The 24507-nt window shown below is 59.7% G+C and overlaps 1 protein-coding gene and 1 non-coding gene across 2 annotated transcripts; one reads left to right on the forward strand and one right to left on the reverse strand.

The window, feature by feature from the left end:
* Nucleotides 1–10673: 10673 nt before the first annotated feature.
* LOC132249489 (E3 ubiquitin-protein ligase TRIM39-like) lies at nt 10674–16074 on the forward strand (the record flags this gene model as incomplete). The annotated part of the gene is made up of 2 exons (XM_059724746.1): nt 10674–10749; nt 14799–16074. Coding segments are annotated over 2 exons (618 nt in total), but the record flags the coding sequence as incomplete, so codon positions are not given.
* A 6702-nt stretch (nt 16075–22776) lies between these two features.
* TRNAG-GCC (transfer RNA glycine (anticodon GCC)) lies at nt 22777–22847 on the reverse strand. Its single transcript has one exon. It is a non-coding gene; the product is annotated as a tRNA-Gly (tRNA).
* Nucleotides 22848–24507: the final 1660 nt, after the last annotated feature.

Here is a 24507-nt window from a genome sequence, read left to right on the forward strand (position 1 = left end):
CCTGCGGCAGTTCCTCCCAGAGCGCGCTGCGGGCCGTCGCCTCGGTCGGCTCCCGGGAAAAGAGCCTTCCGTAGAAGGCCCTCGCGCGAACTCGCAGCTCTCCCGGGGCCGAGAGGGGGGTGCCATCATCCGCCAGCAGGCAAGTGATGTGCTTTTTGGCCCCCCTCTGCTTCTCCAGGCCGTAGAAGAAACGGGAGCCGCGGTCCATCTCCCGCAGGAGGTGGACTCGCGCGCGGACGAACGCGCCGCGTGCGCGGCGGTCCTCCAGGGCTCTCAGCTCCTCCCGCCTCTCCCTGCACTCTCCGCAGAGGGACGGATCCTGCGGGTCGGCGACCAGGCGCCTCTCCAGCTCCAACACTTCCCGCTCGAGCCGCTCTATGGCCGCCTCCCGCTCCCGGGTGTGCCCCCGGGCGTAGCTGCGGCAGAAGAGCCGGATGCGCGCCTTCCCCCCGTCCCACCATCCCCGAGCCGAGGGGAAAGACTGCCGCTGCCCGCGCCAGGCCAACCAGAACTCCCGGAAGGCCGCTCCGAAGCTCGGGTCCTCCAGCAGGCTGTTGTTAAAGTGCCAGTAGGCCGACCCCCGCCGCCCGGGGCCAAACGCCACCCGGGCGCACACCAGATGGTGATCGCTGAAGGGGGCCGGCCTCACTCTGCAGGACACGGCTCGGGCATCCACGCGGGGCGAGATGTAAATCCGGTCCAACCGGGAGTGGCTCGCCCGCTCCCCCCCCACCCGCACGTACGTGGGGGCCGGGGGGCCGTCGGGGTGACAGACTCGCCAGGCGTCCACCAGGGAGTGCTCCTCCAGGATCCCCCTGAGGGCGTCCGCGGCGGCCCGGCACCGTTGCCTGCGCGAGCGGTCCTGTTCCTCGAGGGTGACGTTGAAGTCCCCGCCTAAGACCAGGCTCTCGCGAGGGCTCAAGGTGCCCAGGTAGTCGGCCGCCCGGCGGAAAAAATCCGCCGCGTCCGGTTCCGCGGCGGGGCCGTACACGTTCACAAAGTTCGTTACCGTCCCCGCCGCTCGGGCCCGGACGTGGAGCAGGCGGCCCGGCACCGCCTCAACGTCCTCTAAGATCTCCGGCCGCAGGCTCGGGGAGAACAGGGTGGCCACCCCGCACGAGGTGGCCGACAGGTGACTCAGGAAAACCCCGTCTCCCCACTCCAGCCGCCAGGCGGCGGCGTCGGCCGGAGTCGTCCAGGTCTCCTGGAGGAAAGCCACCGAGTAGCCCCCCTCCCGCAGGAAGGAGAACACCTGGCTCCTCCGGAGACCCTGCCTGCAGCCTCGGACGTTGAGGGTCGCGATGTTAAGCGACGTCATGGCTGGCGGGAGGGGGCTCCGATGGCTCGGCCGGGGGCTCGCGCAGGGCAACGCCCAGCCGGTACCCGGCCCCGCGCCCGTACACCGTCAGGGCGTCGTACATGGACCGGGCCCGGGTGTACACCCGGGCGTTGCATCTGTTCGGCCCCTTCCCCTCCCTCACCAGCGCCCTCGTGGCCTCGAGGATGCTGTTAAAGTCGCCCCAGCAGTCCAGGGCCAGCTGCACCCGGGCCGGAGCGCGCCGGGTGCTTTCCCGCTCCAAGAAGGCCACCAGGTCCTCCCTGGAGACTGCTGCTGGTGCTGGGGCTGGGGCTGGGGGGGTTGCAGGCTCAACGCTGCCTGCTGACCCCCCCGCATCCTCAGCCTGGTCAGGTCCAGTGGGGCCTGGCTGGTTGGCTTCCGCCGCCTCCGCCGCGCCTCCGGCGGAGGCTTCCTCGGCCTCCATCTGGACCTCTCGGTCCGCTTGGCTCTCCGACTCGGCCCGAGGGAGATCTGCAGCCCCTTCGCGGGGGGCCTGGCTGGGGGTGGGGGTGGGGGTGGGGGGGGGGGAACCTGGCCCCTGCTCTTCCTCCCCATCAGGTGCCGCAGGGGCGGCTTGACTGGGGGCGGGGAGGGCCTCCCCCTCGGGACCCGTGCCGGAGCTCACCGGGGTGAGCCCCAGGGTCTCTTCGCTGAGGGGGGGGAGGGGCGCTGAGCTTGAGGTTGAAGCTGCTAGTGCTGTTTCTGTTGCTGTTGCTGTTGGGGAGGGCCCTACCTCCGCGATGGCAGGCTCAGGGGGCTCCTCCCGCATGGGCTCCTCCTCTCCTTCTCTTTCTCTCTCTCTTTCTCTCTCTCTTTCTGGGGCCTCCTCCACAGGGATTACCCGCACTTTCTCGGGAGGGGGGGGGTCTTCCGGAGCAGCTCTGCTGGCTGGTGAGGGGGCCTTTTGCACGTCGGCCCCCTCCCCCTCCTCGCCTGTGTCCGAGGGGGGGCCCTCCTCTAGGGAGGGATCGAGCTGCTCCGCGGCCTTTCTCTTTTGGGCCCGCCCCGATGGAGGAGGGGGGGGGCCCGCCCGCTCGCCCGCAGGGTGGTCCTCTCTATGGCCCGGAGGCTTGCCCGCGGTGGACGCTTGGCCCCGGGCCGGGGCTGGGGCTGGGGCTGAAGCCGGGACTGGGCCCGGCTCGGGGCCTACCTCCCTCTCCCCGTCTCCTGCTCCCTGCCCCCCGGTGACTGCGGCCGAGGCCGAGGCCGAGGCCGAGGCCGAGGGCTCTGCCGCTGGGGGGCTCCCGCCAGGGCTCCCGCCAGGGCTCCCGCCAGGGCCGGGGGGGCTGGGGGGGCCGGTGGCAGGGCCCCCCCCTCCACTGGCGGGGGCCTGCGGTGGCCGCCGCGCTTGCCCCAAGGGGCATTCTTGGCGGAGGTGCCCTACCCCGCGGCACTTGTAACACCGCAGGTCCCCCACCGTGAAGAAGATGCGGTGCAGGGCCCCCCCAAACATTACCTGGAGGGATCCCTCCGCCCCCAGCTGCGCTCCCGCCGCCGGCTGGATCGTTACCTGCCGGCGGAACGAGCGCACGTGTCGCAGGGTGGGGTCCCGGCACCCCAAACCCAGGGGCAGCACCGGGGAGATTACCTTCCCCAGCGATGATAGTCGGGGCAGGAGGGCCCAATTAGGGAGGTACGGGGGCACCGAACTAAGGACCACCCGGGTCCCTGGCTCCTCTAGGGGCTCCACGGGGACGTACTCCCCGTCCACTGTGAGCCCCCTCTCCACCGCCTTCTGGGCGGCGGCCTCCGTGGCAAGGAAGAATACTCCCTTGCCGTGGAACCTGGAGGCCGCCACAATTTTCGGGGCCCCCACCACCCGCGCTAGGGCCCGCACGTAAGGTTCGAAGGCGGACCCTTCCCGCTCGGGCAGCCAGCATCTCACCCCATTTCTCCGGGTGAGTGCCGGGAAGGGGGCCCCCCCTCCCCCCGGGATCGAAGACGCCCAGGCGGTGGAGGTGCTGGCGCCCGGCCCCCCGCCCGGCCCCGCTGCGCGGCCGGCGGCCGCCTCGGCGTAACTGCGCGCCCCGCCCTTCTCCCGGGGGGGGGGCGCTCCTGCTGCGGGGCCGGCGCTAGGGCCGGGACTCGGGCCGGGGCCTGACTCGGCTGGGTCAGGGTCAGGGGGCGGGCTGCCTTTTGGGTTTGCGGGGCCCTTGCCTTTCCCCGCCCCCCCTTTTGCGGAGGAGGCCCCTGACGAGGAGGAGCCCTTCCCTTTCCCCTTCCCCTTGCCCCCACCCTCCGCTCTAGGGCCGGGGCCGGGGCCGGGGCCAGGGGCAGTGCCGGGGCCGGTGGCCCCGAGAGAGGGGTCAGCCATTTCACAAACTTCAACTCCCCCTCCTTGCTTGGGAGGAGGGGGGGGGGGAGGCACCTCCTCCATGCTGCACCGTGCCGGGGAGGACCACGGGGGTAGGGCGGCCGGGACACAGGGTCACACTGGGGAGGGGGGGGGCACGCTGCTGGCCTGCTCGGCCTTCACAAAACACCGGGAGCGGGGAGTGGAGCACAGGACGCACACAAAATGGGCAGACACCCGGGGGGAGGGCGGGGGAGGGGAACAAAGGCAGCCCAGCCGCCAAGCAATCCCAGCATGGGGCCGTGCTGCACCACGCAGACATCCCCTGAGAGACCTCACTGCTCCTTGGGATTCGTCCCCATAACCCTGCACCTGGGGCTGCACTGCCCACGCTACGCCTCACTCCCAGCCTGCTCCTGGTGCCTGCACACACTCTCCTGGGACGCCTTTGGTGCAAGGTCTGACTGAGTCCAGGTCTACTGCAGCCAGGAGATATAAGAGGTTCAAAGGCCTTGGGAGAACGGTGAGGAAAGATTTGCTCATGGTCCATTGGTAGCTGCTGGGGTGAGAGAGCAGACGCAGGAGTCCCCTGAGGGCCACGGCTGGACACGGCCGGCAGAGCCCTGGGGACAAGCTGCTGGGACAGACAAGAGGGCTGGCTCCCAGGCCGGCATTCGCTCGGTGCCTGCAGCGCTGCAGGGGACAGTGTCTGTGGGCTGCATTGACGGCACTCGAGCACCTCAGTCCTGACTGCGCCCCTGGGGTCGGCCTGCGCCGCCTGGCACGAGGGGTCACACTGAGATTCAGGACAACCGCAAACTGGCACAGGGCTCAGCTTTCAGCCTCTGACTGAAGCAGGACTAGCACATTTCCAGTTTCAAAAAAGAGGGCACCTGGCAGGAAGGAGGGGGTATAATATGATAGCAGAGGGGGCAGAGATATGACTGTGCCCTGCCCCTGCCCCTCACTGCCAAGCCACAGCCACCTCAGCCCTGCAGCTGCCTATCACTCCCAACCCACAGTCCTCTGGCACTGCCTGTGCCCTGAGCTCCTGACCCACCGTCCCCTGCCTCCCCGCCCCGGTGCCCCTCACTCCTGTCCTGCAGCCCCCTGCTCCCCGCAGCCCTGCAAGTGTCTCCTGGAGGGCACGCAGCTCCCCCTGCCCCTCCCCAGCTCCCTCCCTGCCGGAGAAGCCGGTGCCTCCCCTGCCCTGCTGCAGCCCAGTGCCGGCGGGGGGGAAACTGCGGTGCTGAGCAGAGCAAAATCCCAATTCCCAGACACTTGGTGATATTAAAAACAAAACACCCAGACAGAGATGGGAGGACCCCAAAAGAGGACGTGTCTGGGAAAACCCAGATGTATTGTAACCCTGGACTGAAGGGACATGGTTTGTCTTTGCTGACCTGCTGCATGAGGAGCCACTTCCCATGAGGGTCCCATGATGCCCTGAGGAAGGGGAGGTCGCTATCTCTCTTCCCTCGTGCTGGCAGAGGTTTCTGCATGCAGGGGTTGTGCTGCTGGCTCTGGTTTATTCCTGCAGTGACCACTCTGCTGCCTCCGGGCAGGGGCAGGGCAGTGGGTGCGTTAGCTGGTCTTTAGCTTGGGCTCCCAGTGTGCTAAGCATCAAGCATGGGGGAGGCCTGTTGGCCTGAAATCCATGAGGAGGGTCCCAGGGAAAGCCAGTGCTGCCCCCAGCCCTTGCATTTGCTCACACAGGGCTGCCACGTGAATGCCACTTTCTCCTGCAGGTCCCTATTTCCCATGGGCGGTGGCTCTGGCCGTGATTCTGCCCCTTGTCGTTCTCCTGGGCAGTTTCTGCCTCTGGCGGCAGCACCGTGTGAAAGGTAAGTAAGAAAGGGGGGAGACTGTGTGGAGAGGTGAGCTCCTCGGAGATGGGACAGGACAGGATGGACGGGGCTCCATCCACTGCTCTGAGAGGAGCTCCAAGCACCGGGATGGACTGAAGCTGTGGGAGGTCTCTGAGCAGGCCAGACCCCACATCTGAGCCAGGAAAGGGGCCACGTGGATTCACAGCCCTGGAGCTCGGTGAAGAGCGCACACCGAACACCGCAAGTGCAAAGTGCTGCACCTGGGGAGAAGGCATCAACAACACACCTGGAGGCTGAGGGATGACCTCGGCAGCACAGCGGCAGAAAGGGATCTCGGAGTCATAGCTGACTCCAAGATGAACATGAGCCGTCGATGTGATGAAGTGATTGGTAGAGCTAACCACACTTTATCATGCATTAGCAGGCGCATGATGAGCAGGTCCAGGGAGGTGATGCTCCCCCTCTACGTGGCACTGGCCAGGCTGCGGCTGGAGTACTGCATCCAGTTCTGGGCGCTGCTCTTCAAGAGGGGTGTGGATAACCTTGAGAGGGTCCAGAGCAGAGCCACTCACATGGTTAGGAGCCTGCAGGTAAGGTCTTAAAGGAGAGATTGAGGGACCTGGATCTCTTCAGCCTATGCAAGGGAAGGCTGAGAGGTGATCTTGTGGCCATTTACAAATTCATCGGCGGGGAGGGGGGCAGCAAGAAATAGGAGATGCTCTGTTTGCCACGGCACCCCTTGGAGTAACCAGGAACAACAGCCACAAATACACAGAGCGGGTTTAGGTTGGACATCTGGAAGAAGTTCTTCACGGTTAGGGTAGCCAGAATCTGGAACGGGCTCCCAAGGGAGGTGGTGCTCTCCCCTACCTTGGGGGTCTTTAAGAGGAGACTGGACAAACACCTAGCTCTTTCCTACATGGGTCAGGGGGTCGGACTCGATGATCTATCGAGGTCCCTTCGGACACTACCAACTATGAAACTATGACACTGCAGCCAGCTGTCCCACCAGATCTGTGCTGCTCAGCTGGAAACATGGATGAGGAGGGAGGATTTCTGTGCTGGGAGCCTATTAATGTGCTTTTCCTGTTGCAGGGAAACACCATTACCATGGAAGTGGTTTTCCTAGTTGCAGGAGAAAACCACTTTCTTGGCAGGAGGTAGTACCCTGACGGATATAATGCATAGTTAGTCTCCCACTTTGTCTTCCAGTGGGAAGATCTCAGCTATATAAGGACTTTATGGAAATGAGAGACTCCTCCCTCGCTTTCTCCTGTGGCCATACAGCTGAGGGCAAGCAAAACTCAGGGACATCTGAACCCCGATCCTCTTGGTGTGGGCCTGCACGGAGGATGCCCGTCAAAGGATTTGGAAGTATCTGATGCCCCAGGCAGGGGTGGAGGATGCTTGCTGGTAGCAAGGCTTCATGTGGTTCTTGGATGACTCATGGATTTGCAATTGATTTGGCTGATTTGATTTGGGACATGAGCATTTTTCGTTTAAAACAAAAAGTGTTTCTCCCAAATTCAATTCTCTCCTCAGAGCTAGGACTGCTTGGCCGGAGATCGCCCCACAAGAACGGGCTGCACGGCATGCTGGTGTGCTAGTGTGTCTCGTGCACTGCGGGTGCTTCCTGCTGGTTTGCTCCCTGGTCTCCAGGGAGCCCGTGGGTGAGAGCACGGTCTTAGGGTTGCCAATGGCTGTGACCTGACCCGGTGTCTCCAATTGCGGAAACACAGAAATTGCTCTCGGGACGTGCAAGGCCATTCTCACACAGGGCTGGTGCTTGGGCCCAGCTGCTCTCGCTCCAGCTGTGCTGAGCAGTGACTGTCAGGCAGGACGATGCCTCCGTGTCCTGCTGGACTGTATCCCAGGGCAGGCCCCCAGGTCCATCCGCACCTCCTTCACTAAGCCCAGGCTGACATGAGCATGTGCCCGACAAAGGCCCCTCTGCCCCATCCCCTCATGGACATGTCTCTTCTACCCTGGTCCCAGGGGCAGCTACTCTCCATTGTCCTCACAATTAGGGGCAGGGACTAGCTGCAAGGACAGGGGTTGGCCTAGGATGGACCCCACCTGGTATCCAGCCCAGGTCCATGCCTCCCGCTGCTGACCCACTTCACCTTCCTCAGTCCCATCCCAGAAGCTCGAGGTCAGCTCAGTGGATGGACACAGAAAAGAGCAGGAAAGGGATGAGGACAAAGGGACACAAGAGTGGAAGGGCCCACGTGGGCCCCTGACTGCAGGGCCTTGTGGCCACAGGCCATCACACAGCTGATGTTTAGCCAGAAGGGTGCACAACAAAAGCCATCCAGGCCCTGCTCCCCTGCATGCACAAACACCTCTGACCCCGGGGACAGGTTCCCTTAGTGGGAAAAACCCACCAAGCTAGAGAGTATACAGTCTGGCCCAGAGCAGGAGAGACAACGGCCCACCCAACACCTTGGGCACCTGGAGGGCCAAGAATGTATTGGGTAAAAGATGCCCGATGATCCCAGTAAGTGGAACCAACCAGCCCACAGTCTTGGCCAAGCTGACCTGGGAGATAATCCCCCTCTTCAGTACGAGCAGGGAACCAGCCCCCCTGGGCCAGTCTCTCTCCAGTACAGCATCACCTTCAACTACCCCTGCCCTAAGGGCAGGAGTCAGAGGGGACCGGGCAGGGGGATGGCTCCTTTGGAAGAGACCTTTAGAGCAGGTCCTGGAGGGGATAGGAAAGAGTGGGGCAGTTTGCACCATGCCCTGGAGCAGGTCAGTCCGAGGCAGCAGGGACGTGGTGCGCAGGGAAGCTGATGCACACCTGTCTGTGTCGGCCCATCCCCTTACGTGCGTGTGACAGTACGCGCGTGTGCACAATACACTACGTCTCTGAAGCAATGAGCTAGGGGGACGTAGCTTGTCAGTACGACATAGCATCAGTGGGCACAAACCATGATGCCAACACTGTATCACCATAGTGATGAACTACGTTGCCATAGCTTGTCAAAAAAAGTAACCGTGCATCTCTGGGACTGCACAGCCCTGGCAGCACTTGATTTAGTACTACATGTCCACAGTCCCAAAAGGATGACAGGAAATAGGTTGCAGCTGAAGCAACCAAGAGCTCTGTCCTGAGCTGAAGGGAGGCCACGGCATCCCTCACAGCACAGGGAGCCCCTCGCTCGCCCCAGGGCCACGGCTGCCCCTGCCCGTCCCAGGAGAACGTGTGCTGAACTCTTGTCCAAACACAGAAGAAACGTGCTTTCCTCAGTGGTCCCCGTGGCTCCGTTAAGCCAGCTCAGGTCTATGCAGGGACAGTCAGGAGACAGAGCCCAAAGTGCCTGCCTGACTGTAGCAGGCCAAGTGACAGCCTGGTTTGTCCCCAGCTAAGGGCCATCCGCATTTCCACTGCAGACCCCAGCAGTGCGCTGAAGGGCTGCTCCTGGGCACACAGACCAGCTCTCATGGGAACAAGCCGGTGTCTTTACCAGCACGGTGACTATTGCAGAAGGGGTCCCTGAGCCCACAGCCCTGAGCAGCCTTTACACTCCCTGGTCCATGCCATTGCAGGAGACAGGGAGACCTGGCCCGTACGTAGCAGGATCCCTCCTCACATGGGATCCCCTGGGCTCTGGCCCTTCCGCGGCCTGCAGTGGGGCGAGGGGCAGGACTCTACCCTGGAGCGCACGGCCAGCCTTAACTCTGCCCTGCCCGGACCCCAGGAGCTAGTCCCACAGCCCGGATCAATGTAGGATTGGGGCTGCAGTTCTGAACCAAGGGAGCCTTGTTGTTAAATATGCTTTAAAGGTTCCCCCTCCTCAGGGAATCACAGCAGGGCAGAGATCGGGATGTTCAGGGACTGTGTCTGCATTTCCAGCCTGCAGCAGCTTCTTTTCAGTTTCCCCTGAGCTTTCCTTGGTGTGTAACTCTGGGAAGGGGGCCCATTACACCCCCCTTGCAGTGTGTTTCCCCCATAAGTTGCTGACAGCTCCTTTCACCCCATCTGGAGGGGCAAAGGGTTTCAGAGATTTCATACGCTTTCGGACTAGAAGGGACCTCAAAGATCATCAAGTCCACCCCCTGCCCCGGAGCAAGAGGTCAGCTGGGTTCAAAGGATCCCAGCATAATAAGCATCCAAACGTTTCTTGAATGAGTCCAGAGTAGGTGCCTGCACCGCTTCTGGAGGGAGTCTATTCCACGTCTTGGTGGCTCAGACAGTAAAGAATTTTTTTCTTATGTCCAGCCTAAAACAGTCTTGGAGGAGTTTATGACCGTGGGTGCTTGTTTTTCTTTAGGGTGCTCTGGTGAACAGATGTTCCCCCACATCCTGATGCAAACCCCTCATGTACTTATAAGCTGCCACCACGTCCCCCCGAGCCTGCGCTTCTCCAGGCTGAAGAGTCCCTTGGCTCTCAGCCTCTCTTCATAAGGCCTGTTCTCCTGCCCTCTGGTCATGTGCACGGCTCTCCTCTGGACTCTCTCAAGCGTCTCAACGTCCTTCTTGAACTGTGGAGCCCAGAACTGGATGCAGTACTCCAGCTGCAGCCTCACCAAGGCCAAGTGCAGTGGGTTTGGGGACCCAGGTGTGCTGTGGCCAAGGGGACAGTGAGGGACAGCCCCTGCGTGTATAGGTACAGTGGAAAGGCCATTGCTTGGTGCTCTTCATCACTGTGTCCAGTCTCCATCCGTGTAACACGTCTCTCCTGCTGTTTGTTTCAGAGAGGCGCCGTGCAGACAAAGGTAACTTTTCTTCATGGATTTCCCTACGGAGGGAAGGGGGAGGTCTCATGCTGTGCAGCTGGTGTCCCAGCAGGCCTTCAGGGCTCTCCTTGGAGAAGCTGTGTGTGATGTGTGCTGAGGAGCTCCCCAAGAAACCTCATCCCCAGCACCCCCAGCCTGCTGCTCTGTCCCCCCCCGTGCAGTGCTGCGTGGGAGCCCCAGGGGCAGGGCTTGTCTCTCCAGGAGCCAGGGGCTAAGGGGCAGGATGCATATGGGGGGAAGGCACAGATTAGAGGGGCTGGATTAGTTGTAGCTTGAGAGAAGGAGGGTGGTGAGAAATTGGGCTGTCAGGATTTAGGGGAGGCTACACCAGCAGAGTTACAGAGAGTTGGCAACCATGGTACTGACTCGTGTCTTTATTTTCTCTCCTCCCCTTTCCTTCCTGGGACCCTTGGCAGAGCTGGGTAAGTTGTGGTTTTGGTTTTTGCAGTGTCTTGTCCACTGACATGTGTCCTGTGGGGTTTGTGCCTGGTTGTGTGACCTCTGGTTTCTGGTTATTTCAGGACTTGCCCGAGCCCGACAATATGCAGGTAAGTGGAGCCAATGCTTCATCAGAGACTCCTGGTCTTGTCTCCCCAGGGACCTTTGCTTTCTGCTCTGCCCTGACACCCCTCGCAAGCACTACCAGGTGGAGTCACGATGTCCCTGCCTGTGTGCACAGGAGACAGGACGCTCCCCAGAGAAGTTGCTCTGCGGAAATGCTGGGGCCAACCGATTTCAGTGGAGCTGCCCTGGACGGGGCTCTTCAGCCTCCTGCTAATGAGGGGTCGAGCTGCTCCCTGCTGTCACCGAGTGTGGAGGAATCGCCCCTCCAGTCCCCCCTGCTGTGACCAGGCAGCGCTCCCCCCCACCATGTTTCATATACCACGGAGCTGGGACCTGGGCTGCAGACATGCCTGACCCAGGAGGACCTGCTCTCTTTGTCTCAAGTGTCCCTGCCACTGCAGGCCATGTGACTGGCCATCTCACCTGGCAAGGGCTGATGTCATTGGGAAACACCGGCCCACAGCCAATGGGGCTGCTGGTGGTGGGATTTTAGTGATGAGGTCACAACAGGTGTATACAAGGGGCCGCATGAGGAAGGGGAAGGGGATATATTTTGGGAACATGGAGCAGGCACGCGGGTTGTGCAGCTCTTTCAGACTCCAGATCCATGTGCGAGCAGCTTACCAGAAACGTCCCCAGGAACGGTGTTCTTGGAGCGTGGCACAAGGCTACCAGGCTGCTTCTGTTTGCTCAGACGTGCTCTTTGGATACTTCGCTGGCTTGTCCCCCTCCCTGAGCCTAAACTCCCCACCCAATAAAGCTATCCGCTATAGCAAGCTTTGTGGTACATGGTTGAGATGGAAGGGACCTGCTAAGGTGGGCTCGGCTTTTTACTTCCCCCCTGCCCAGGAGGTGACAGGGGAGTGCTTCAGGCCTATAGAAGCACCCCAGATCCCCAAGGACTACAGGGCCTGTGTATCCCGGGTGGCACAGGGCCCAGACAGAGACCTGAGTCCGGGTGGTGGCAGCATTTCCCCAGGCTTGTGGGTGTGCTGCGGAAAGGGGACGGCCAGGCGTAGGCACCCCAGGGACACACCTGGAGCTTGGTAGCTGGTCGGGTGCAGTGAGGCAGGTGGCTCAGCACAGGAACACCCCCACTGGCCCGCCACACCATCCATGGGCCTCACCACTCCCCCCTCTCTGCTGCTGCAGTGGCAGGTAGTGGGCAGAGGGCCAGGACAGCTGCTTATTTTTAGGGTCACTGGGGTGAGGAACCAGGCTCCAAACCTCGTCCACCAGAAGTGTGAGATCTCCGCCAAGGGAGAGAGGAGCTGCACCCCATCCGGGCCTTTAGTGCCCAGGCAGCAGGGGAGATGGACACGAAGGGAGTGTGGAAGTCAGTGGGATTGGAGAGCTGCAGGGTGAGGGGTGAGGAAGGGGCAAGAGCAGAGCATGCAGGGTGGGGGAAGGGAACTTGGCCTGGGTGATGAGATAGAAAACGACTGATCTGTGGTGCTGGGGTCAGGAGAGAGAAGCCTGGTAGGAGAGTCATGTTGCTTTGGGGGCTATAGGGCTGAGAGGATGGAGCCACGGTCTGCAGGTGCTGGGCAAGCTCTGGCCCCGGGGCTTGGCTGCAGGCTGGGGAAGGAGGGAGGGAAGGAGGAGATGCTGCAGTCAGGGGCCCTGACAGGCAGGAGCATCAGCTCAGCCCTGCTCCCCTCCTTCCTGGCTGCCTGGGAGGGGCAGCAGAGCCCCCCGAGCCCCCATGGGCCCTGCTCTGCAGGCTGCTCAGTGGACTGGTCTCAGGGGGCTCCTGGCTGCAAGGTGCTGTTCCCAACCATGGCTCCCAGCACAGCCTGAGCACCCACATCCCAGTGCTGCAACAGCGACAGGGCAGGAGCCAGCCTGTGCGGCAGGGATGGCGGCAGTGGGCTGTCCGGCTGAGGGGTTGCTGGCTGAGGGCTTCTTCTCCCAGCCACACAGCCAGCACGTCTCTCCCTCCCTGCTGCTTCCTCCTGGTGTCCTGCGCTCTCTTTCCCTGACACCCACGTCCTCTCCCAGCTGCCGCCAGTCTGTGCCCAGCTGCTCCTTCTGCCTTTAGTGCTCAGGGAAACCCCTCTCCTTCTCCCGCGGCAGCTCTTGGTCAGGCCGTGTGTGTTTCCTGGGCTTTGGACGGTGGCTTCTGTTACTCCAGGTCCCTCCCTCCAGGAAGGGGCTTCACTACTTCTTCCCTGAGGCAGCAGGGAGGGCAGAAAGCAGCCTTCAGCCGAGCCTGGGGTTGCCCAGAGAGCACACACACACCAGTGCAAGCACCAGCCCCTCCAGGCAGCAAGAGATGCCGACCCAGATGCCTGGGTCCCTGCAGCTGTTCTCCGCCCAGGGGGGTGCAAACCAGCAGTCAGTGCAGGCCTGACCCGCACAGAGCTGAAGCCAAGCAGCCACTTTCACTTGGGGCTGGTACACACGTGCTTGGGTCTGGGAGGGTCAGTCCCATAGATCTTAAATGGCTTTGATAGCCCAGGTCAGCTCTGTTGTGTGGGTGACCCCTGGGGATGTCATAAATGGAAGAGACTCTTCAAGGAAACCTAGCATGCCTCCCTCCTTACACGGATGCACACGCCCAGCCATGCAGAGCTGTCACCATCCCTTGTGGGTCAGATGAGCCCGGAGCCAGAGTGACCGTGGGGAGGGACTGCGCTGGGCCACTCTGTGCCCAGATCGGGGAGTGAGAGCTCGAGCCCCAGCTCTGCGTGGATCCCTCAGCCCCGCTCTGGTCCTGGCTCTGGCAGGTTGTTGAGTGAGCAGGGGATGGAGAGCACACACGTTCCCTGGGGTTGTGGGCCAGTCCCTGCAAGAATTGTATATGTGTGTGTGTGGGGAGGTCTGCCCATGCATGCAGGGGTCTGTGCATTTGGGGACAGACAAATCACTCTGGGAAGAGAGGTTCAGCTGGAGCCACCTTTGTTTTTTTGCCTGGTTTTGGGTGAGAGCAGGGGCCAATTTCCTCCTGCTGTGACATTTCCAATGCAAATGTCACAGCAGATTCAGGGAACAGAGCAGAGTGGATAATTTTTTGAAGTGCTCTGAACAGATCCCCGCTCCCAAGCTGCTCATCCTCCTCATCCTGCCCTTCCATAAGTGCTGGGGGTCCCCTGTTGTTGCCTTGGCCTATCCATGTCCTATCAGAAGCCATTGGGGTTTGTGCTCCTAAGTGTTTCCAAGTGTTTCCCCAGAGCAAGTGTAAATCAGATGTGTTTCAAAACTGCCATCTCTGTGCAGCATCTGGCACAATGGAGGCTGGCCTACAGCAGCTGGGCCCCACGGGCATGGGGTTATCCAGTACTCCGGGGACAGAAGGCCCCAGACCCAGCAGTGCCCCAGGGATGGTCTGCACAGGGCGTCCTTGGCCCAGTGCAGGATCTGCAGCGCGGACCCCAGAGCAGATGCACAACAGGGGTGAGCTGGGACTTGTGCCTGGTGCAGCTGAGCCCAGAGGGAGGGGCAGTCCCTGGGGAAATGCCTCTCCTCACTCAATGGCCCCAGACTCATGAGCAATGGGCCCTGTTCTCCCGTGCTTAGTGCCCCTCTGCTCCCTGCTGTCTCCCAGCCCGCCCCCCTGTCCCTCCAGTCTACCTGCCTGCCCCCCTCACCCCCTTCCCAACAGCGCCTGTGACACCAGTTCATGGGGAAGGCGCTGCCCCTCTTGCCCCGTCACCCCCGAGCTGTGCTAGTGGGGCCAGGCAGCTGAGCCTGGGGTGGGGGAGGGGCAGGACAGGGACCTGCTGGTATGACATAATCTCATGCCCCTCCCCCACCTGGGGCCTGCCCTGCACCCACCCCATGGCCCCCGCCCTCTCTCCTCCCCTCTGTGGGTGCACCACCCGGCCCCCTAGCCCCCACTCTGCCCCAGGGATGAAGAGGTCTGGTGGGAACATCCCTCTCTGCCCTGGGGCCATTTCCTGTTCCCCCATTTCCCCTTGGGGCGATGGTGATTTCCCAGCAGGGACTGACCCACGATTCCTGGGATGCGGTGAATTCTCTGTGATTCTGGGGACCCGCCTGCCCCGGCCCTGACCCGTGACTCTCTCCCCAGTGGACGTGACTCTGGACCCAGACACGGCTCATCCCAACCTCGTCCTGTCTGAGGATCGGAAATGTGTACAACACAGAGACACCCGACAGGATCTGCCCGACACCCCGGAGAGATTTGATCCTTGTCCCTGTGTCCTGGGCTCGGAGGGGATCACGGGCGGGAGGCGCTACTGGGAGGTGGAGGTGGGAGACAAGACAGAGTGGTACGTGGGCGTGTGCAGGGAGTCTGTGCGCAGGAAGGGGGATGTCACACTGTCACAACGCCACGGATACTGGGTCGTGTGGCTGGAAGATGGAGGACACAAGCCCTGCACCTCCCCCTGGACCCCCCTCCCCGTGCGCGTGCGGCCCAGGCGGGTGGGGGTTTTCCTGGACTACGAGGGGGGCGAGGTCTCATTTTACAACGTGACCGACAGGTCCCATCTCTTCACTTTCACTGACACCTTCTCCGGGACCCTGCGCCCTTTCTTCAGTCCTGGTCTCAATGCTGGGGGCACCAACGCGGCTCCCCTGACCCTGTGCCCGGTCCCAGCCCAGTCCTGAGGGAATCCCGGTCCCTGCCATGACCCGCGGGGGGCACAGACTGTCCCCTCCCCGTGCCCCGACTGCCACCCCTCGGTGTCCCCAGGGTGGGGGCAGGCTGACGGGTCAGGGCTGGGGTCTCCAACACAGGAGCTGCTCCAGCCTGGACCCTGGTGCTGCCCAGGCCCAGGTGTCATCTCCCAATCCCCAAATGCAGGGGCGATGCTTAGGGGCTGCACACAGGTGCACGTGCACCCCCTGAGCATTGCAGTGCACTCCCTGCAAAAAGGTGCCGCCGACACTGTTAGCAGTTTCTGCAGGCAGTCCATGATCAGCCCTGGCCGCCACCGGTGCTGCTGGCTGTGCCTGTGGGTCTTCACTGATCCCTGGTCAGCACTCGCCACCACCCCCACCCCCGCCCCTGCCCCTGCCACCAACAGTGCCGACAGCTTCTTTGGGAGCTCCCCACTAACCACCGCTGGGGTGCAGCAGCCGCCGATGGAGCCGTGCTCTCCCCAGCCACTGGGGGCAGGTGCCATTCATGCCCACACGCATAGCCCCCCCCTGGAAGGGACTGTCTCTGAACTCTCATCCTTCACTAACATCACTACAGTCACTCTGGGGTTTTTATTTTGTTAATTTGTTTGCCTCTCTCAGCACTGTTTCCCTTCCCCCCTGACCCCATCCTCTCCCCTCCTCTTCTCTCCCCTCCCTCTATTCCCTTTTATATTTAAAATAAATACCTTTGCATTGTACACCTGCTGTCTGCACATCATTTCTTACCCTCTGATGAGTGAGCACTTGCTCCCGAAAGCTGATGCATCTGGGATTCAGTAAGTCTGGTGGTGCTCAAGCTTTCTGGTTCTGGCGTGTGAGTCCAGAGTCACACACCACGGGCCTCATGTGGGTTGATTGGCACAAGTGTCCCAACACACGTCACATTGTGCCCAAGTGCCCGGGGTACAGGGTGCCTGGGGGTGGGGAGCAGCAGGGAGGGGAGATCAGCATCATTAGCGGTGCTCCTGGCAGTGTAGCCACTAGTATTTTTTCACCTCCTGCCCCTGGGTTTGGTGCCCAGGGCACGTGTCCCAGTCTCCTATTTCACTCTGCTACTGTCTACGGCTCCCGACATCTCCAAAATAACCGCCATCACCAAATCACTGGACCTGTGGGGTTGCATGACTTGGCTCTGCAGGCAAGATCTGGCCCATGGGCCAGGAATTGAGGCCTCCTGAGTCTATAAGGTGCATCTCTATCCTGCTTCTGTCGGACTTCACGCTAACAGAGCTAGCTGCCTCTCTCACTACACATCAATAGTTCTCCAATATTTTTAGAGTCAAGATCCCCACTCATTAGACTCAAGGCACCCTCAGAAAATGCCTGCTCTTCCTTTTCACTTGCTTTGCTACTGAAAAATAATATAGCAGTTCTTCTGGTGCAAAGAACTCAGAAAGGCCACAATGGATCAGCCAGTTGCTGCCCCAGGGATTGAGGGGGAGAAAGAGACAGCTCCACATCCTTTTCCCTGTGATGCACCATGGCCAGAGGGACCCAGACACGTGCCTGTGTCAGCAGGGCCCCACTCAGTGTCACCCCGTCCTCAAAGAGGGGATCAAGGGTTGTGTCTGCTCTTGCTCTGTTTCTCATTTGAGAATCACTGGGGGATACTGGGAGGCATGGGGGTAACGGGGGTCCCTAGGCAGGTACTGTGACCCACTGGATGATAATGGTAGGCACTGGGAGAGCACTGGAGCTAATGGGAGGTCCTGGGAGGGTATTGAGACAACTGGGTTCTCTGGGCATCGGGCTGTCCAGGTGCCCAGTTCCTCTGTGACAGCCCTTCTCCCCCCAGGATGCAGCCGTCCCACTGTGCACTGCTGGCCATGGTGGTAACTGGCCCAGTGCCCCCCAGTCCCTTGGCCCTGACTATGGACCCCATGGCAATGCTGGTGCCAGGGACTGAGCTGGGTGTGCAGCTGTCCCAGAGCCACAAGAGCTGTGACCCCCGAAACATGGTCCTGTTCCCCAGTGCCAGGGCCCTGCCTTGGGCCCTGCAGCCTGTGGCCCACAAACACAGTCCTGCCCCAGTCCTGGGTTTGGCCCCTGTGGGAGGTGCCTCCAGGACCCGGGATGGCAGGTGGAGGCAGCATAGGGCAGGGCACAGCCTGGGTCTGCAGCAGGGATGCACATGGCCAGGAGCGAGGCAGGGCCCAGACCTGCTCCTGCCTGGCCCAGCCCTGGGGGTGCGGAGGGGCACCTGGGTGGGCATCCTGTGGGGGAAGGGGAGGGTGTGTGTCTCCCAGTATCCCCAGTGCCTCCCAGTATTCTGGCAGACCACTCTAGAGCTGCAATGTGTAGACAGAGGCCTGCAGGGTGCTCAGCACGGGACTCACCGAGGGCAGGAGCCGAGGTCTGGGCCCCACACGTGGAAGTGCAGTGGAAATGAGCTACAGCAGAGCGATGCAGCGACACCCTGGTGACAGCCGGCCCAGCACGAGACTTGGACGCTGCGCAGGCTGCTCGGAGGCCCTGCGGGATGCTTCGAGACATGGGGTGGGGGGCAATGGTAATAGGGGAACCTAGCAGGACACTGGGACATACTGGGAGTGTGGCAGAAATGCCACCGTCTGTGTCTCTCTCCAGAAACCTGTCCTGGTCAGCTTGGGACCCTGGGGTCGAATCTCTAAGGGAGGGGGATTTTCCTCCCTGCCTACGTGACAAAAGCCTGGTGCCGAGGGTGCGGTCCCTCTGGTCACCTGCACGGGGGAAGGAAAAGCCCCTGCTCCTCTGACCAGGTGACCAGTGATGCTTTTTATATTGGTTTGCTAGTTGCCAGCACTGCTGGCGTCTACTGGACTGGGCTGCTGCGGTCAGACAGGCGATACAAGGGCCTGGGCCCAGAAGAAGGAGGAGAAGCCGTTTTTCCAGCATGGCCCAAGCATCAGGACACCGGGAGAGAGTCTGATCCATCTGAAACGCTCTCTCTGGAAATCTCCGAGCCAGATCTCTACCGTCTTCTGGATGATACGTGTGAGTGTTTGTAGGAGCGAGTCTGCCGTCCGCCCCGTCTTGCTCAGCGCTCCCCTGACTCGAGTGAGAAGGAGGTAAATGAAAGGATGCTCTTCCCTGAGGAGTGGGGTAAGATAAGGCAGACCACCCAGTTAGTTGTTTCCAACGGTGGAAGTCTTTATTTTACTCAGAGACAAAAGTATCTCCTTGCTAATTGTCTCATTAGCTGGCGGCGGCGGGTTGGCCGGCGAGGCAATGACTGGTTAAACTGGAGGCAGCGGACTGGCCGCGTGCATCAGGTCTGGGTTGCCCCTGCCCTGCAGCCTGTCCCGGAGGTGAGCGTCTCCCCCCTTGTCCCGTCTCCCGGCACAGACTCGCCGCGTGCGTCGCTGCGCGCTGGTGCGCCGCCGACAGCCGTGCCTTCGCGCTCCGCGCTTCCCGCGCCCGGGGGGCAACCTCTGCCACCGCTCCCCGATCCTGTGTCTGGCGGGGCGATTAGCCCTTCCCGCTCCCGGGGCGCGGGCCTGCACCCGGGACTGCATTTTGCCTAGTTTCACCCTTGGTAACCTCGGCTAAAGTCCCCTGTTACCCCTAGACCTGCTCGTGGTGCACCTGCCCATGCAAGAAAGAGTGCGGTTAGCCTTGGTTATGACCTCGTCACATGGCGACTCGTGTTCATTTTGGCATGAGGCAGGACTCCGAGGTCTCTTTCCAGTGCTGTGGTGCTCGAGTGGGCAGGACTGGGGTCCCAACCTGCAACGAGCAGCACCCACATCCCAGCCCTTCCCCTGGCCGGCTGCAGCCAAGCTGCTCTCATTTCATATGCCAGCTGTTTGCAACCCCACAGCAAGGATCTCTGCTCTGGCAAGATAAGGCCTGGGCAAGGGTGAAATAAGTGCAGGTTTATGGGCTAAATCAAGGTTGAAATGAAGGTGTTTGAAAGGTGTGAATGGGCTGGAGCTCCATGTTTTTTGCTGTTCCCGCTCCTCCTCCCTGGGCCCCTCCGGAGGCAGCGCAGGCTCCACCTGGATCCGTTAAACTGGAAACGAGACACAGGAGACGTAGCAGCCGGAGGGACGGCAGCAGTGGGCAGACACTGACCTGGCACTCAGCTCCACCCGGGGTCACTCCCTGCACCGGGGGGAGGAGATGCCCCCTCCAACACACCGCCCACTGCGGGGTCCCCTGCGCTGCTTCTGGCAGTAGGGCTGTGCGAGTCGGCAGTGATCCGATCCGGCTTCAGATCCGGCCATTTAGGATGGCAGTGATCCAGTCTGGAGCTCCAGACCGGGTTTCCGCCTCGATCCGGCTGAAGTGGCTCCGAAGCTTCAGAGCCGCGATCTGGCCACAGGGTATAATGGGGAATCAATGGAAGATCTATAACTTGGTTGTGTTTTTTCAATTTGGATGAAATTGGTAGGGATGGTAGCCTCTGTGGAGAGCACTAAGTGTGCCATGTTTTAAGACAATTGGTGTAGGGGCTTGGGGGAACTGCACCCCAAATTCTTGAAAGCCAAACGCATGTCATGGCTGTGTGTTACAACACAGGGGGTCAAAACTGCAGGGGTGGTGGCTCGTACTGAGGCCACAAAGCCTGCCAGCTGTGCGTGTCCTAGACCAGGCCTGAGTGCGTGCTGGGCCAGCCGTGTGTGTCTCGTGCGGGGACTCGGTCGTTTGGGGCCCTGCACCCCAAGCTGCCAACAGGCAAAACTCGTGATGTGGGTGGGTGACACTGTGTGTGTGTTAAGGTGTGCCCTTCCTGGTGCTGGGGCCTCTGCACAACACGGCAGTGTGCCCCACTGAGGCCTCCTCCTCCCCTACAGCCTCACGCCTGGTCCTCCGCTCTACCTGACAGCAGGTACAATAACTCAGCTGGCTCAACGCCAGTAGCATCAGCATCGGCATCAAAGGTACCCACACAGAAGTGTCACACAGCCTGTCTTTTCATACAGGAATTGACAGCGAGAAATAAAGATGTTGTGTTGTGTTGTGTTGTGTTGTGTTGTGTTGAACATATGATGTTATTCATGGTGTGTAACAGCTTATCTTGTGTTTTTATGTCTATACATGAATTATGAAAAAAAATGAGTACTTAAAAAAATGTATCTTTGGACGCTTTAGTGTTGCAAACCCCTTCGTCAGGCTGAGGAAGTACCTGCAGCTGGTCGTGGGTGGAAGGAATAGTAAAGAAGCCAGCGGCTGGCCTGGCCCACAATCCAGGGGAGAAAGCCAGTCAGTGAAAATGGAAATGGAGGTGTCGGGGGGGAGGGACAGGCTGGGTGGGGGTCGGGGGGAAAGGGGGTGTAGGAGCACAGGTAAAAGTGCAGAGGTGCCTGGGCTGTCAGGTGTCCGGCCGGGCGCAATGTGCCAGACTCCACTGTGTGCATTGAGTCCAGGAGTTTCTGTACCGACTGCCCAGGAGGCTGACGAAGTGCAGTCCATAGGTCCAGCTCTGAAAGGTGGTTTGTACAGTCAAACACGCACCTGACCTCATCACCAGAACTGAAGCCACCTTCCTACAGCTCAAAACACAAAACCTGCCAACTCTGTCCTGTACCCCGCAACCTGCCCACCAGAATCTAGCAAAGACAACAAACCCCGACTCCCCGTGGGGCACACTCCTCGCCAGAACAACACTCTGCCTCCAGTCTCTCAGCCTGACCCTGAGAGGGAACAAATTGCAATGCAAACCACTTTGCAGAGCTGGGCCTATGAACTGATGCCGGGTGTATGATCCGGGCAGCAGCCACACTCATCCTGCGCTGCCAACTCAGTCACTTCGCCCTGCGCCAGGCTGGGGGCAGGTCCCACCTGGCAGGAGCCACATCTGGTGCCTGCCCGTGGGGCAGCAGCCGCAGCAGTGGGAGTGGCACGGGAGCAGAGCAGGGCGCGGAGCGGTGGCACCGACTGGAGCAGCCCCCGCTGGCTGCAGCCTTTGCCCAGATGTGGCTGCACCTCATGGCTCAGCCCGCACCGCACCCCCTGCCTCGGACCTGCTTACACGAGCGGCCCCTGAGGGGCCTGGAGCTGGGACTTGGTCCCACGTCGGTCACACAGGGACAGGTACCACTGCTGGTGGAACCGCCCTTCAGCTCCGGCGTCTGCACCTTGGAGAACAGCCCCCGCCACGTCTTCTTTTAGGTGGCGTCCGGCAGCAGTGTGGGGCCCATGGGCTCAGCTCCGGCCCGCTCCCGACCAATGCTGGGGAGATGGGGAGGGGGCAGACCCGGGGCTGAGCCGGGGGACTGGATGCTCCCTCCCATCGGCTGGTGCTGGGCTGCACCGCCGGGCTGCAGGGGATGTCCAGGGGGCTGCCTGTTTTCAGTCTCTTTCCTTTGGGGGCATGGACTCAAGTTCCTCCGTCCGGTGACAGCGGTGCCTTGATTTGAAGTGAGCGCAGGACAGGAGTGGGTGGAGGGGACCTGCTCCTGTTGGCAGCCCCGTGGCAGCGCTGACAAGTCCTTTGCTGCACAGCGGGGTTTAATTTGAGACCTTGCAGTGGTCTCTGCCCGTGTCCACACAACAGGGTCTCCCTGGGGTTTCTCATTTATCCTGGGAAATGAAGACTGCTCTGTGGTTGAGGTGGGGAGGAGGGGAGGAGGCAGTACTTCTCCTTTGCCGAGGTGTAACCTTATTTTCTGTATAAAAGGACTTTTGTGGTATTTTATGCCTGACTCCATTGAAAAACCCCTCCATGGGGAGTGGTACAGAGTCAACACCCTTTCTGTAATTATCTCCAGAGTTTTGCCAAAGACAAAAACATAAAAAGAAAGAAAGCAAAGGGAGGCAAGGGGGCTAGAAAATAGAAAAGGGCAGTGATGCAAAGGAGAGGTCATTCAGGATGGAAAGAGCTGCGCTGTGGAGACACTCAATTTTGAAATGAAATGTAGGATTTAATGTCCAGGGTGCTGCATCCAGCTTTGAACCTCCCTCTCATTCTCTCCTCCCCTTCTCTTTCTGCCAAATGTATTTCTCAACGGACAGCAAACCTTTTTTGTGAAGACTGAAATAAAATTAAGGTATTAAATATGTGGGGTTTCTCTTTCTTGGACCTTTCATTTTCCCTGCTGGACAAGGCATGGGGTGAAGGGTGCACTTTTGTTCTGCTGTTTTTCATTTGTAGCATGCTCTCCGTGCTGTTGAAATAATCTAGAGGAGTGAATCTCAGCCAGGGTGAGTGGGCACTCTGGGGTGCCATCAGATTTTTTTAATGGTGCCACACAATATTAGTGCTGCTAGTTGTGTATCCATCTCCATATGAATCATAAAGAAAATGCAGAAGTTTCAGAAAGGAATCAATAACGTAAATAAATTGCAGATTTACTCTGCCATGAAATATCTGTTGGTTTGGTTTTTTCTTTAAATTCAAAGAATAATAGAAAGTTGCAACAAAAGAGCAGGCTTGTCAAAGATTAGCTCAGTTTGCTAACATACACATTGTATTCACTTGCATTGGCTGGGAATTGAACCCAGGTCTCCTACATGGCAAGCAGGAATTCTACCATTGAACCACCAATGCTTGAGGTAGCAAAATGCATGGTGGGACCCCTGGAAAGAAAAGGTGATGGTGACTCTTCCCTCCATTCCAGTTCACTCCAAGGACAAACAAGCAAGAGGTTTTGGGAGCTCTTCAATGCCATGGCCCAAAGCTCATCAATAAGCCCTGGCCAGAACTGAAAGAAACAGCCTGCATTGCAAAAGAGGGGAAATGTCACCCTGGGGAAGTGATTGAGCCACCTTTGGTGTGTTTGTTTCTTTGTCTTGCTTGCACAAGGACCCCAAATCCCTTTTTGAGCTCCTGCTTTCCATGCAACTCCCTCCTTTGCTGGGCTGGGTGCTGGGGGGATCCTGATCTGCAGTGATTAAAATCATCCGAGAATGTGGGCGCCCAAGAGGGGCTGGATGGGCATAGCAGACGCCCGCATGTGTGGTGTCTGTGCTACAGACTGGGCATTTGGCTGTTCCTTTCCCTTTTTCTGGATTAATTTTTGCAGTCATCCTTCACTGGCTCCAGGGCAAGAGCGGGGAGATTTAAAAAAAAAAATCCCCATGTTCGAAACCAAATGAGCCAAATCAACTCCAAATCCGTGAGTCTGTGCAGAACCATAAGTGGCCTGACTACCAGCAAACATCCTCCAGCCCCTTCTGGGACTTCAGATGTCCCCAGCTCCTTTGAGGGGCATCCTACATGCAGGGGTTTGGATGCCCCCGAGTTTTGCTTGCCCTCAGCCATATGGCCACAGAAGCAAGCTTGGGAGGAGTCTCCCATGTCCATAAAGTGACATAAAGCCAAGATCTCCCCACTCCAGCAGCTAAATTGGAGATGAATTATGCATTACCTTTGTGGGTACTACCCCCGTGCCAGGAAAGCGGTTGTCCCCCGGTGTGACTAGGAAAACTGCTTCGGTGGTCATGATGTTTCCCCTGCCAGGTAAGCAAAGGACTACACTCAATCTGATTTAATATATAAAGTTAAATATATTCATCCTCCATCATAAACCTTTCATCCTCCATCATAAACCTTTCATCACAGAAGAAGAACTGCGCACGTGTTACAAAAAACACACCCATTCCCCCGGGCTCCACACACCCACCCGCTACCATAGTCCCTTGGTCCAAAGAAACCCTTTAGGGTTTAAAATCTCAGTTCATTCCTTGTCCTTTTTGCTGTCGATGTTGCTGTCACTCCCACTGCTGCTGATCCTGTCGCCGACCTCCTCGCTGTCATCGGGTCCGGTTATGTCTCTGTCCTCTTCATTCTCACTGTCCAATTCCCCTTCCGTTGGGCTCTGGAACAGCCTGTGCCAAGCATCTCTCTTCCACGTGGAGTTGACTGTCTCTTCTCCGTCCTCTCCTGCTGATTTCTAGTAGTGGGATTGGAGCTCACTCAGAAATGTGTTTGCACTTCATCTGATGATCATGGGGTTAAAAGCAGAGAGAGCCCAGAGCAGAACAGCTTTCATGGGCAGTTTGCCTCCTCTCGGCATCTCCCCTCAGCCAGGGAGAGGAGAGCATGAGTCCCCAGCTCCATGGGCCCAGGGCTTTGTTCTGCATTTGCTAGGACACACTTGTCACACAATCAGTGCTACATGCTCATGCACCCATGGCATACCAATATCACAGAAATACATGTATATCACCTGTGGGCCAGATCCAGGCCGTAGGCTGTATTTTCCCAA

The sequence above is a fragment of the Alligator mississippiensis genome, chromosome 1, assembly GCF_030867095.1.
Source record: "Alligator mississippiensis isolate rAllMis1 chromosome 1, rAllMis1, whole genome shotgun sequence".
In the NCBI taxonomy this organism is placed as follows: Eukaryota; Metazoa; Chordata; order Crocodylia; family Alligatoridae; genus Alligator; species Alligator mississippiensis.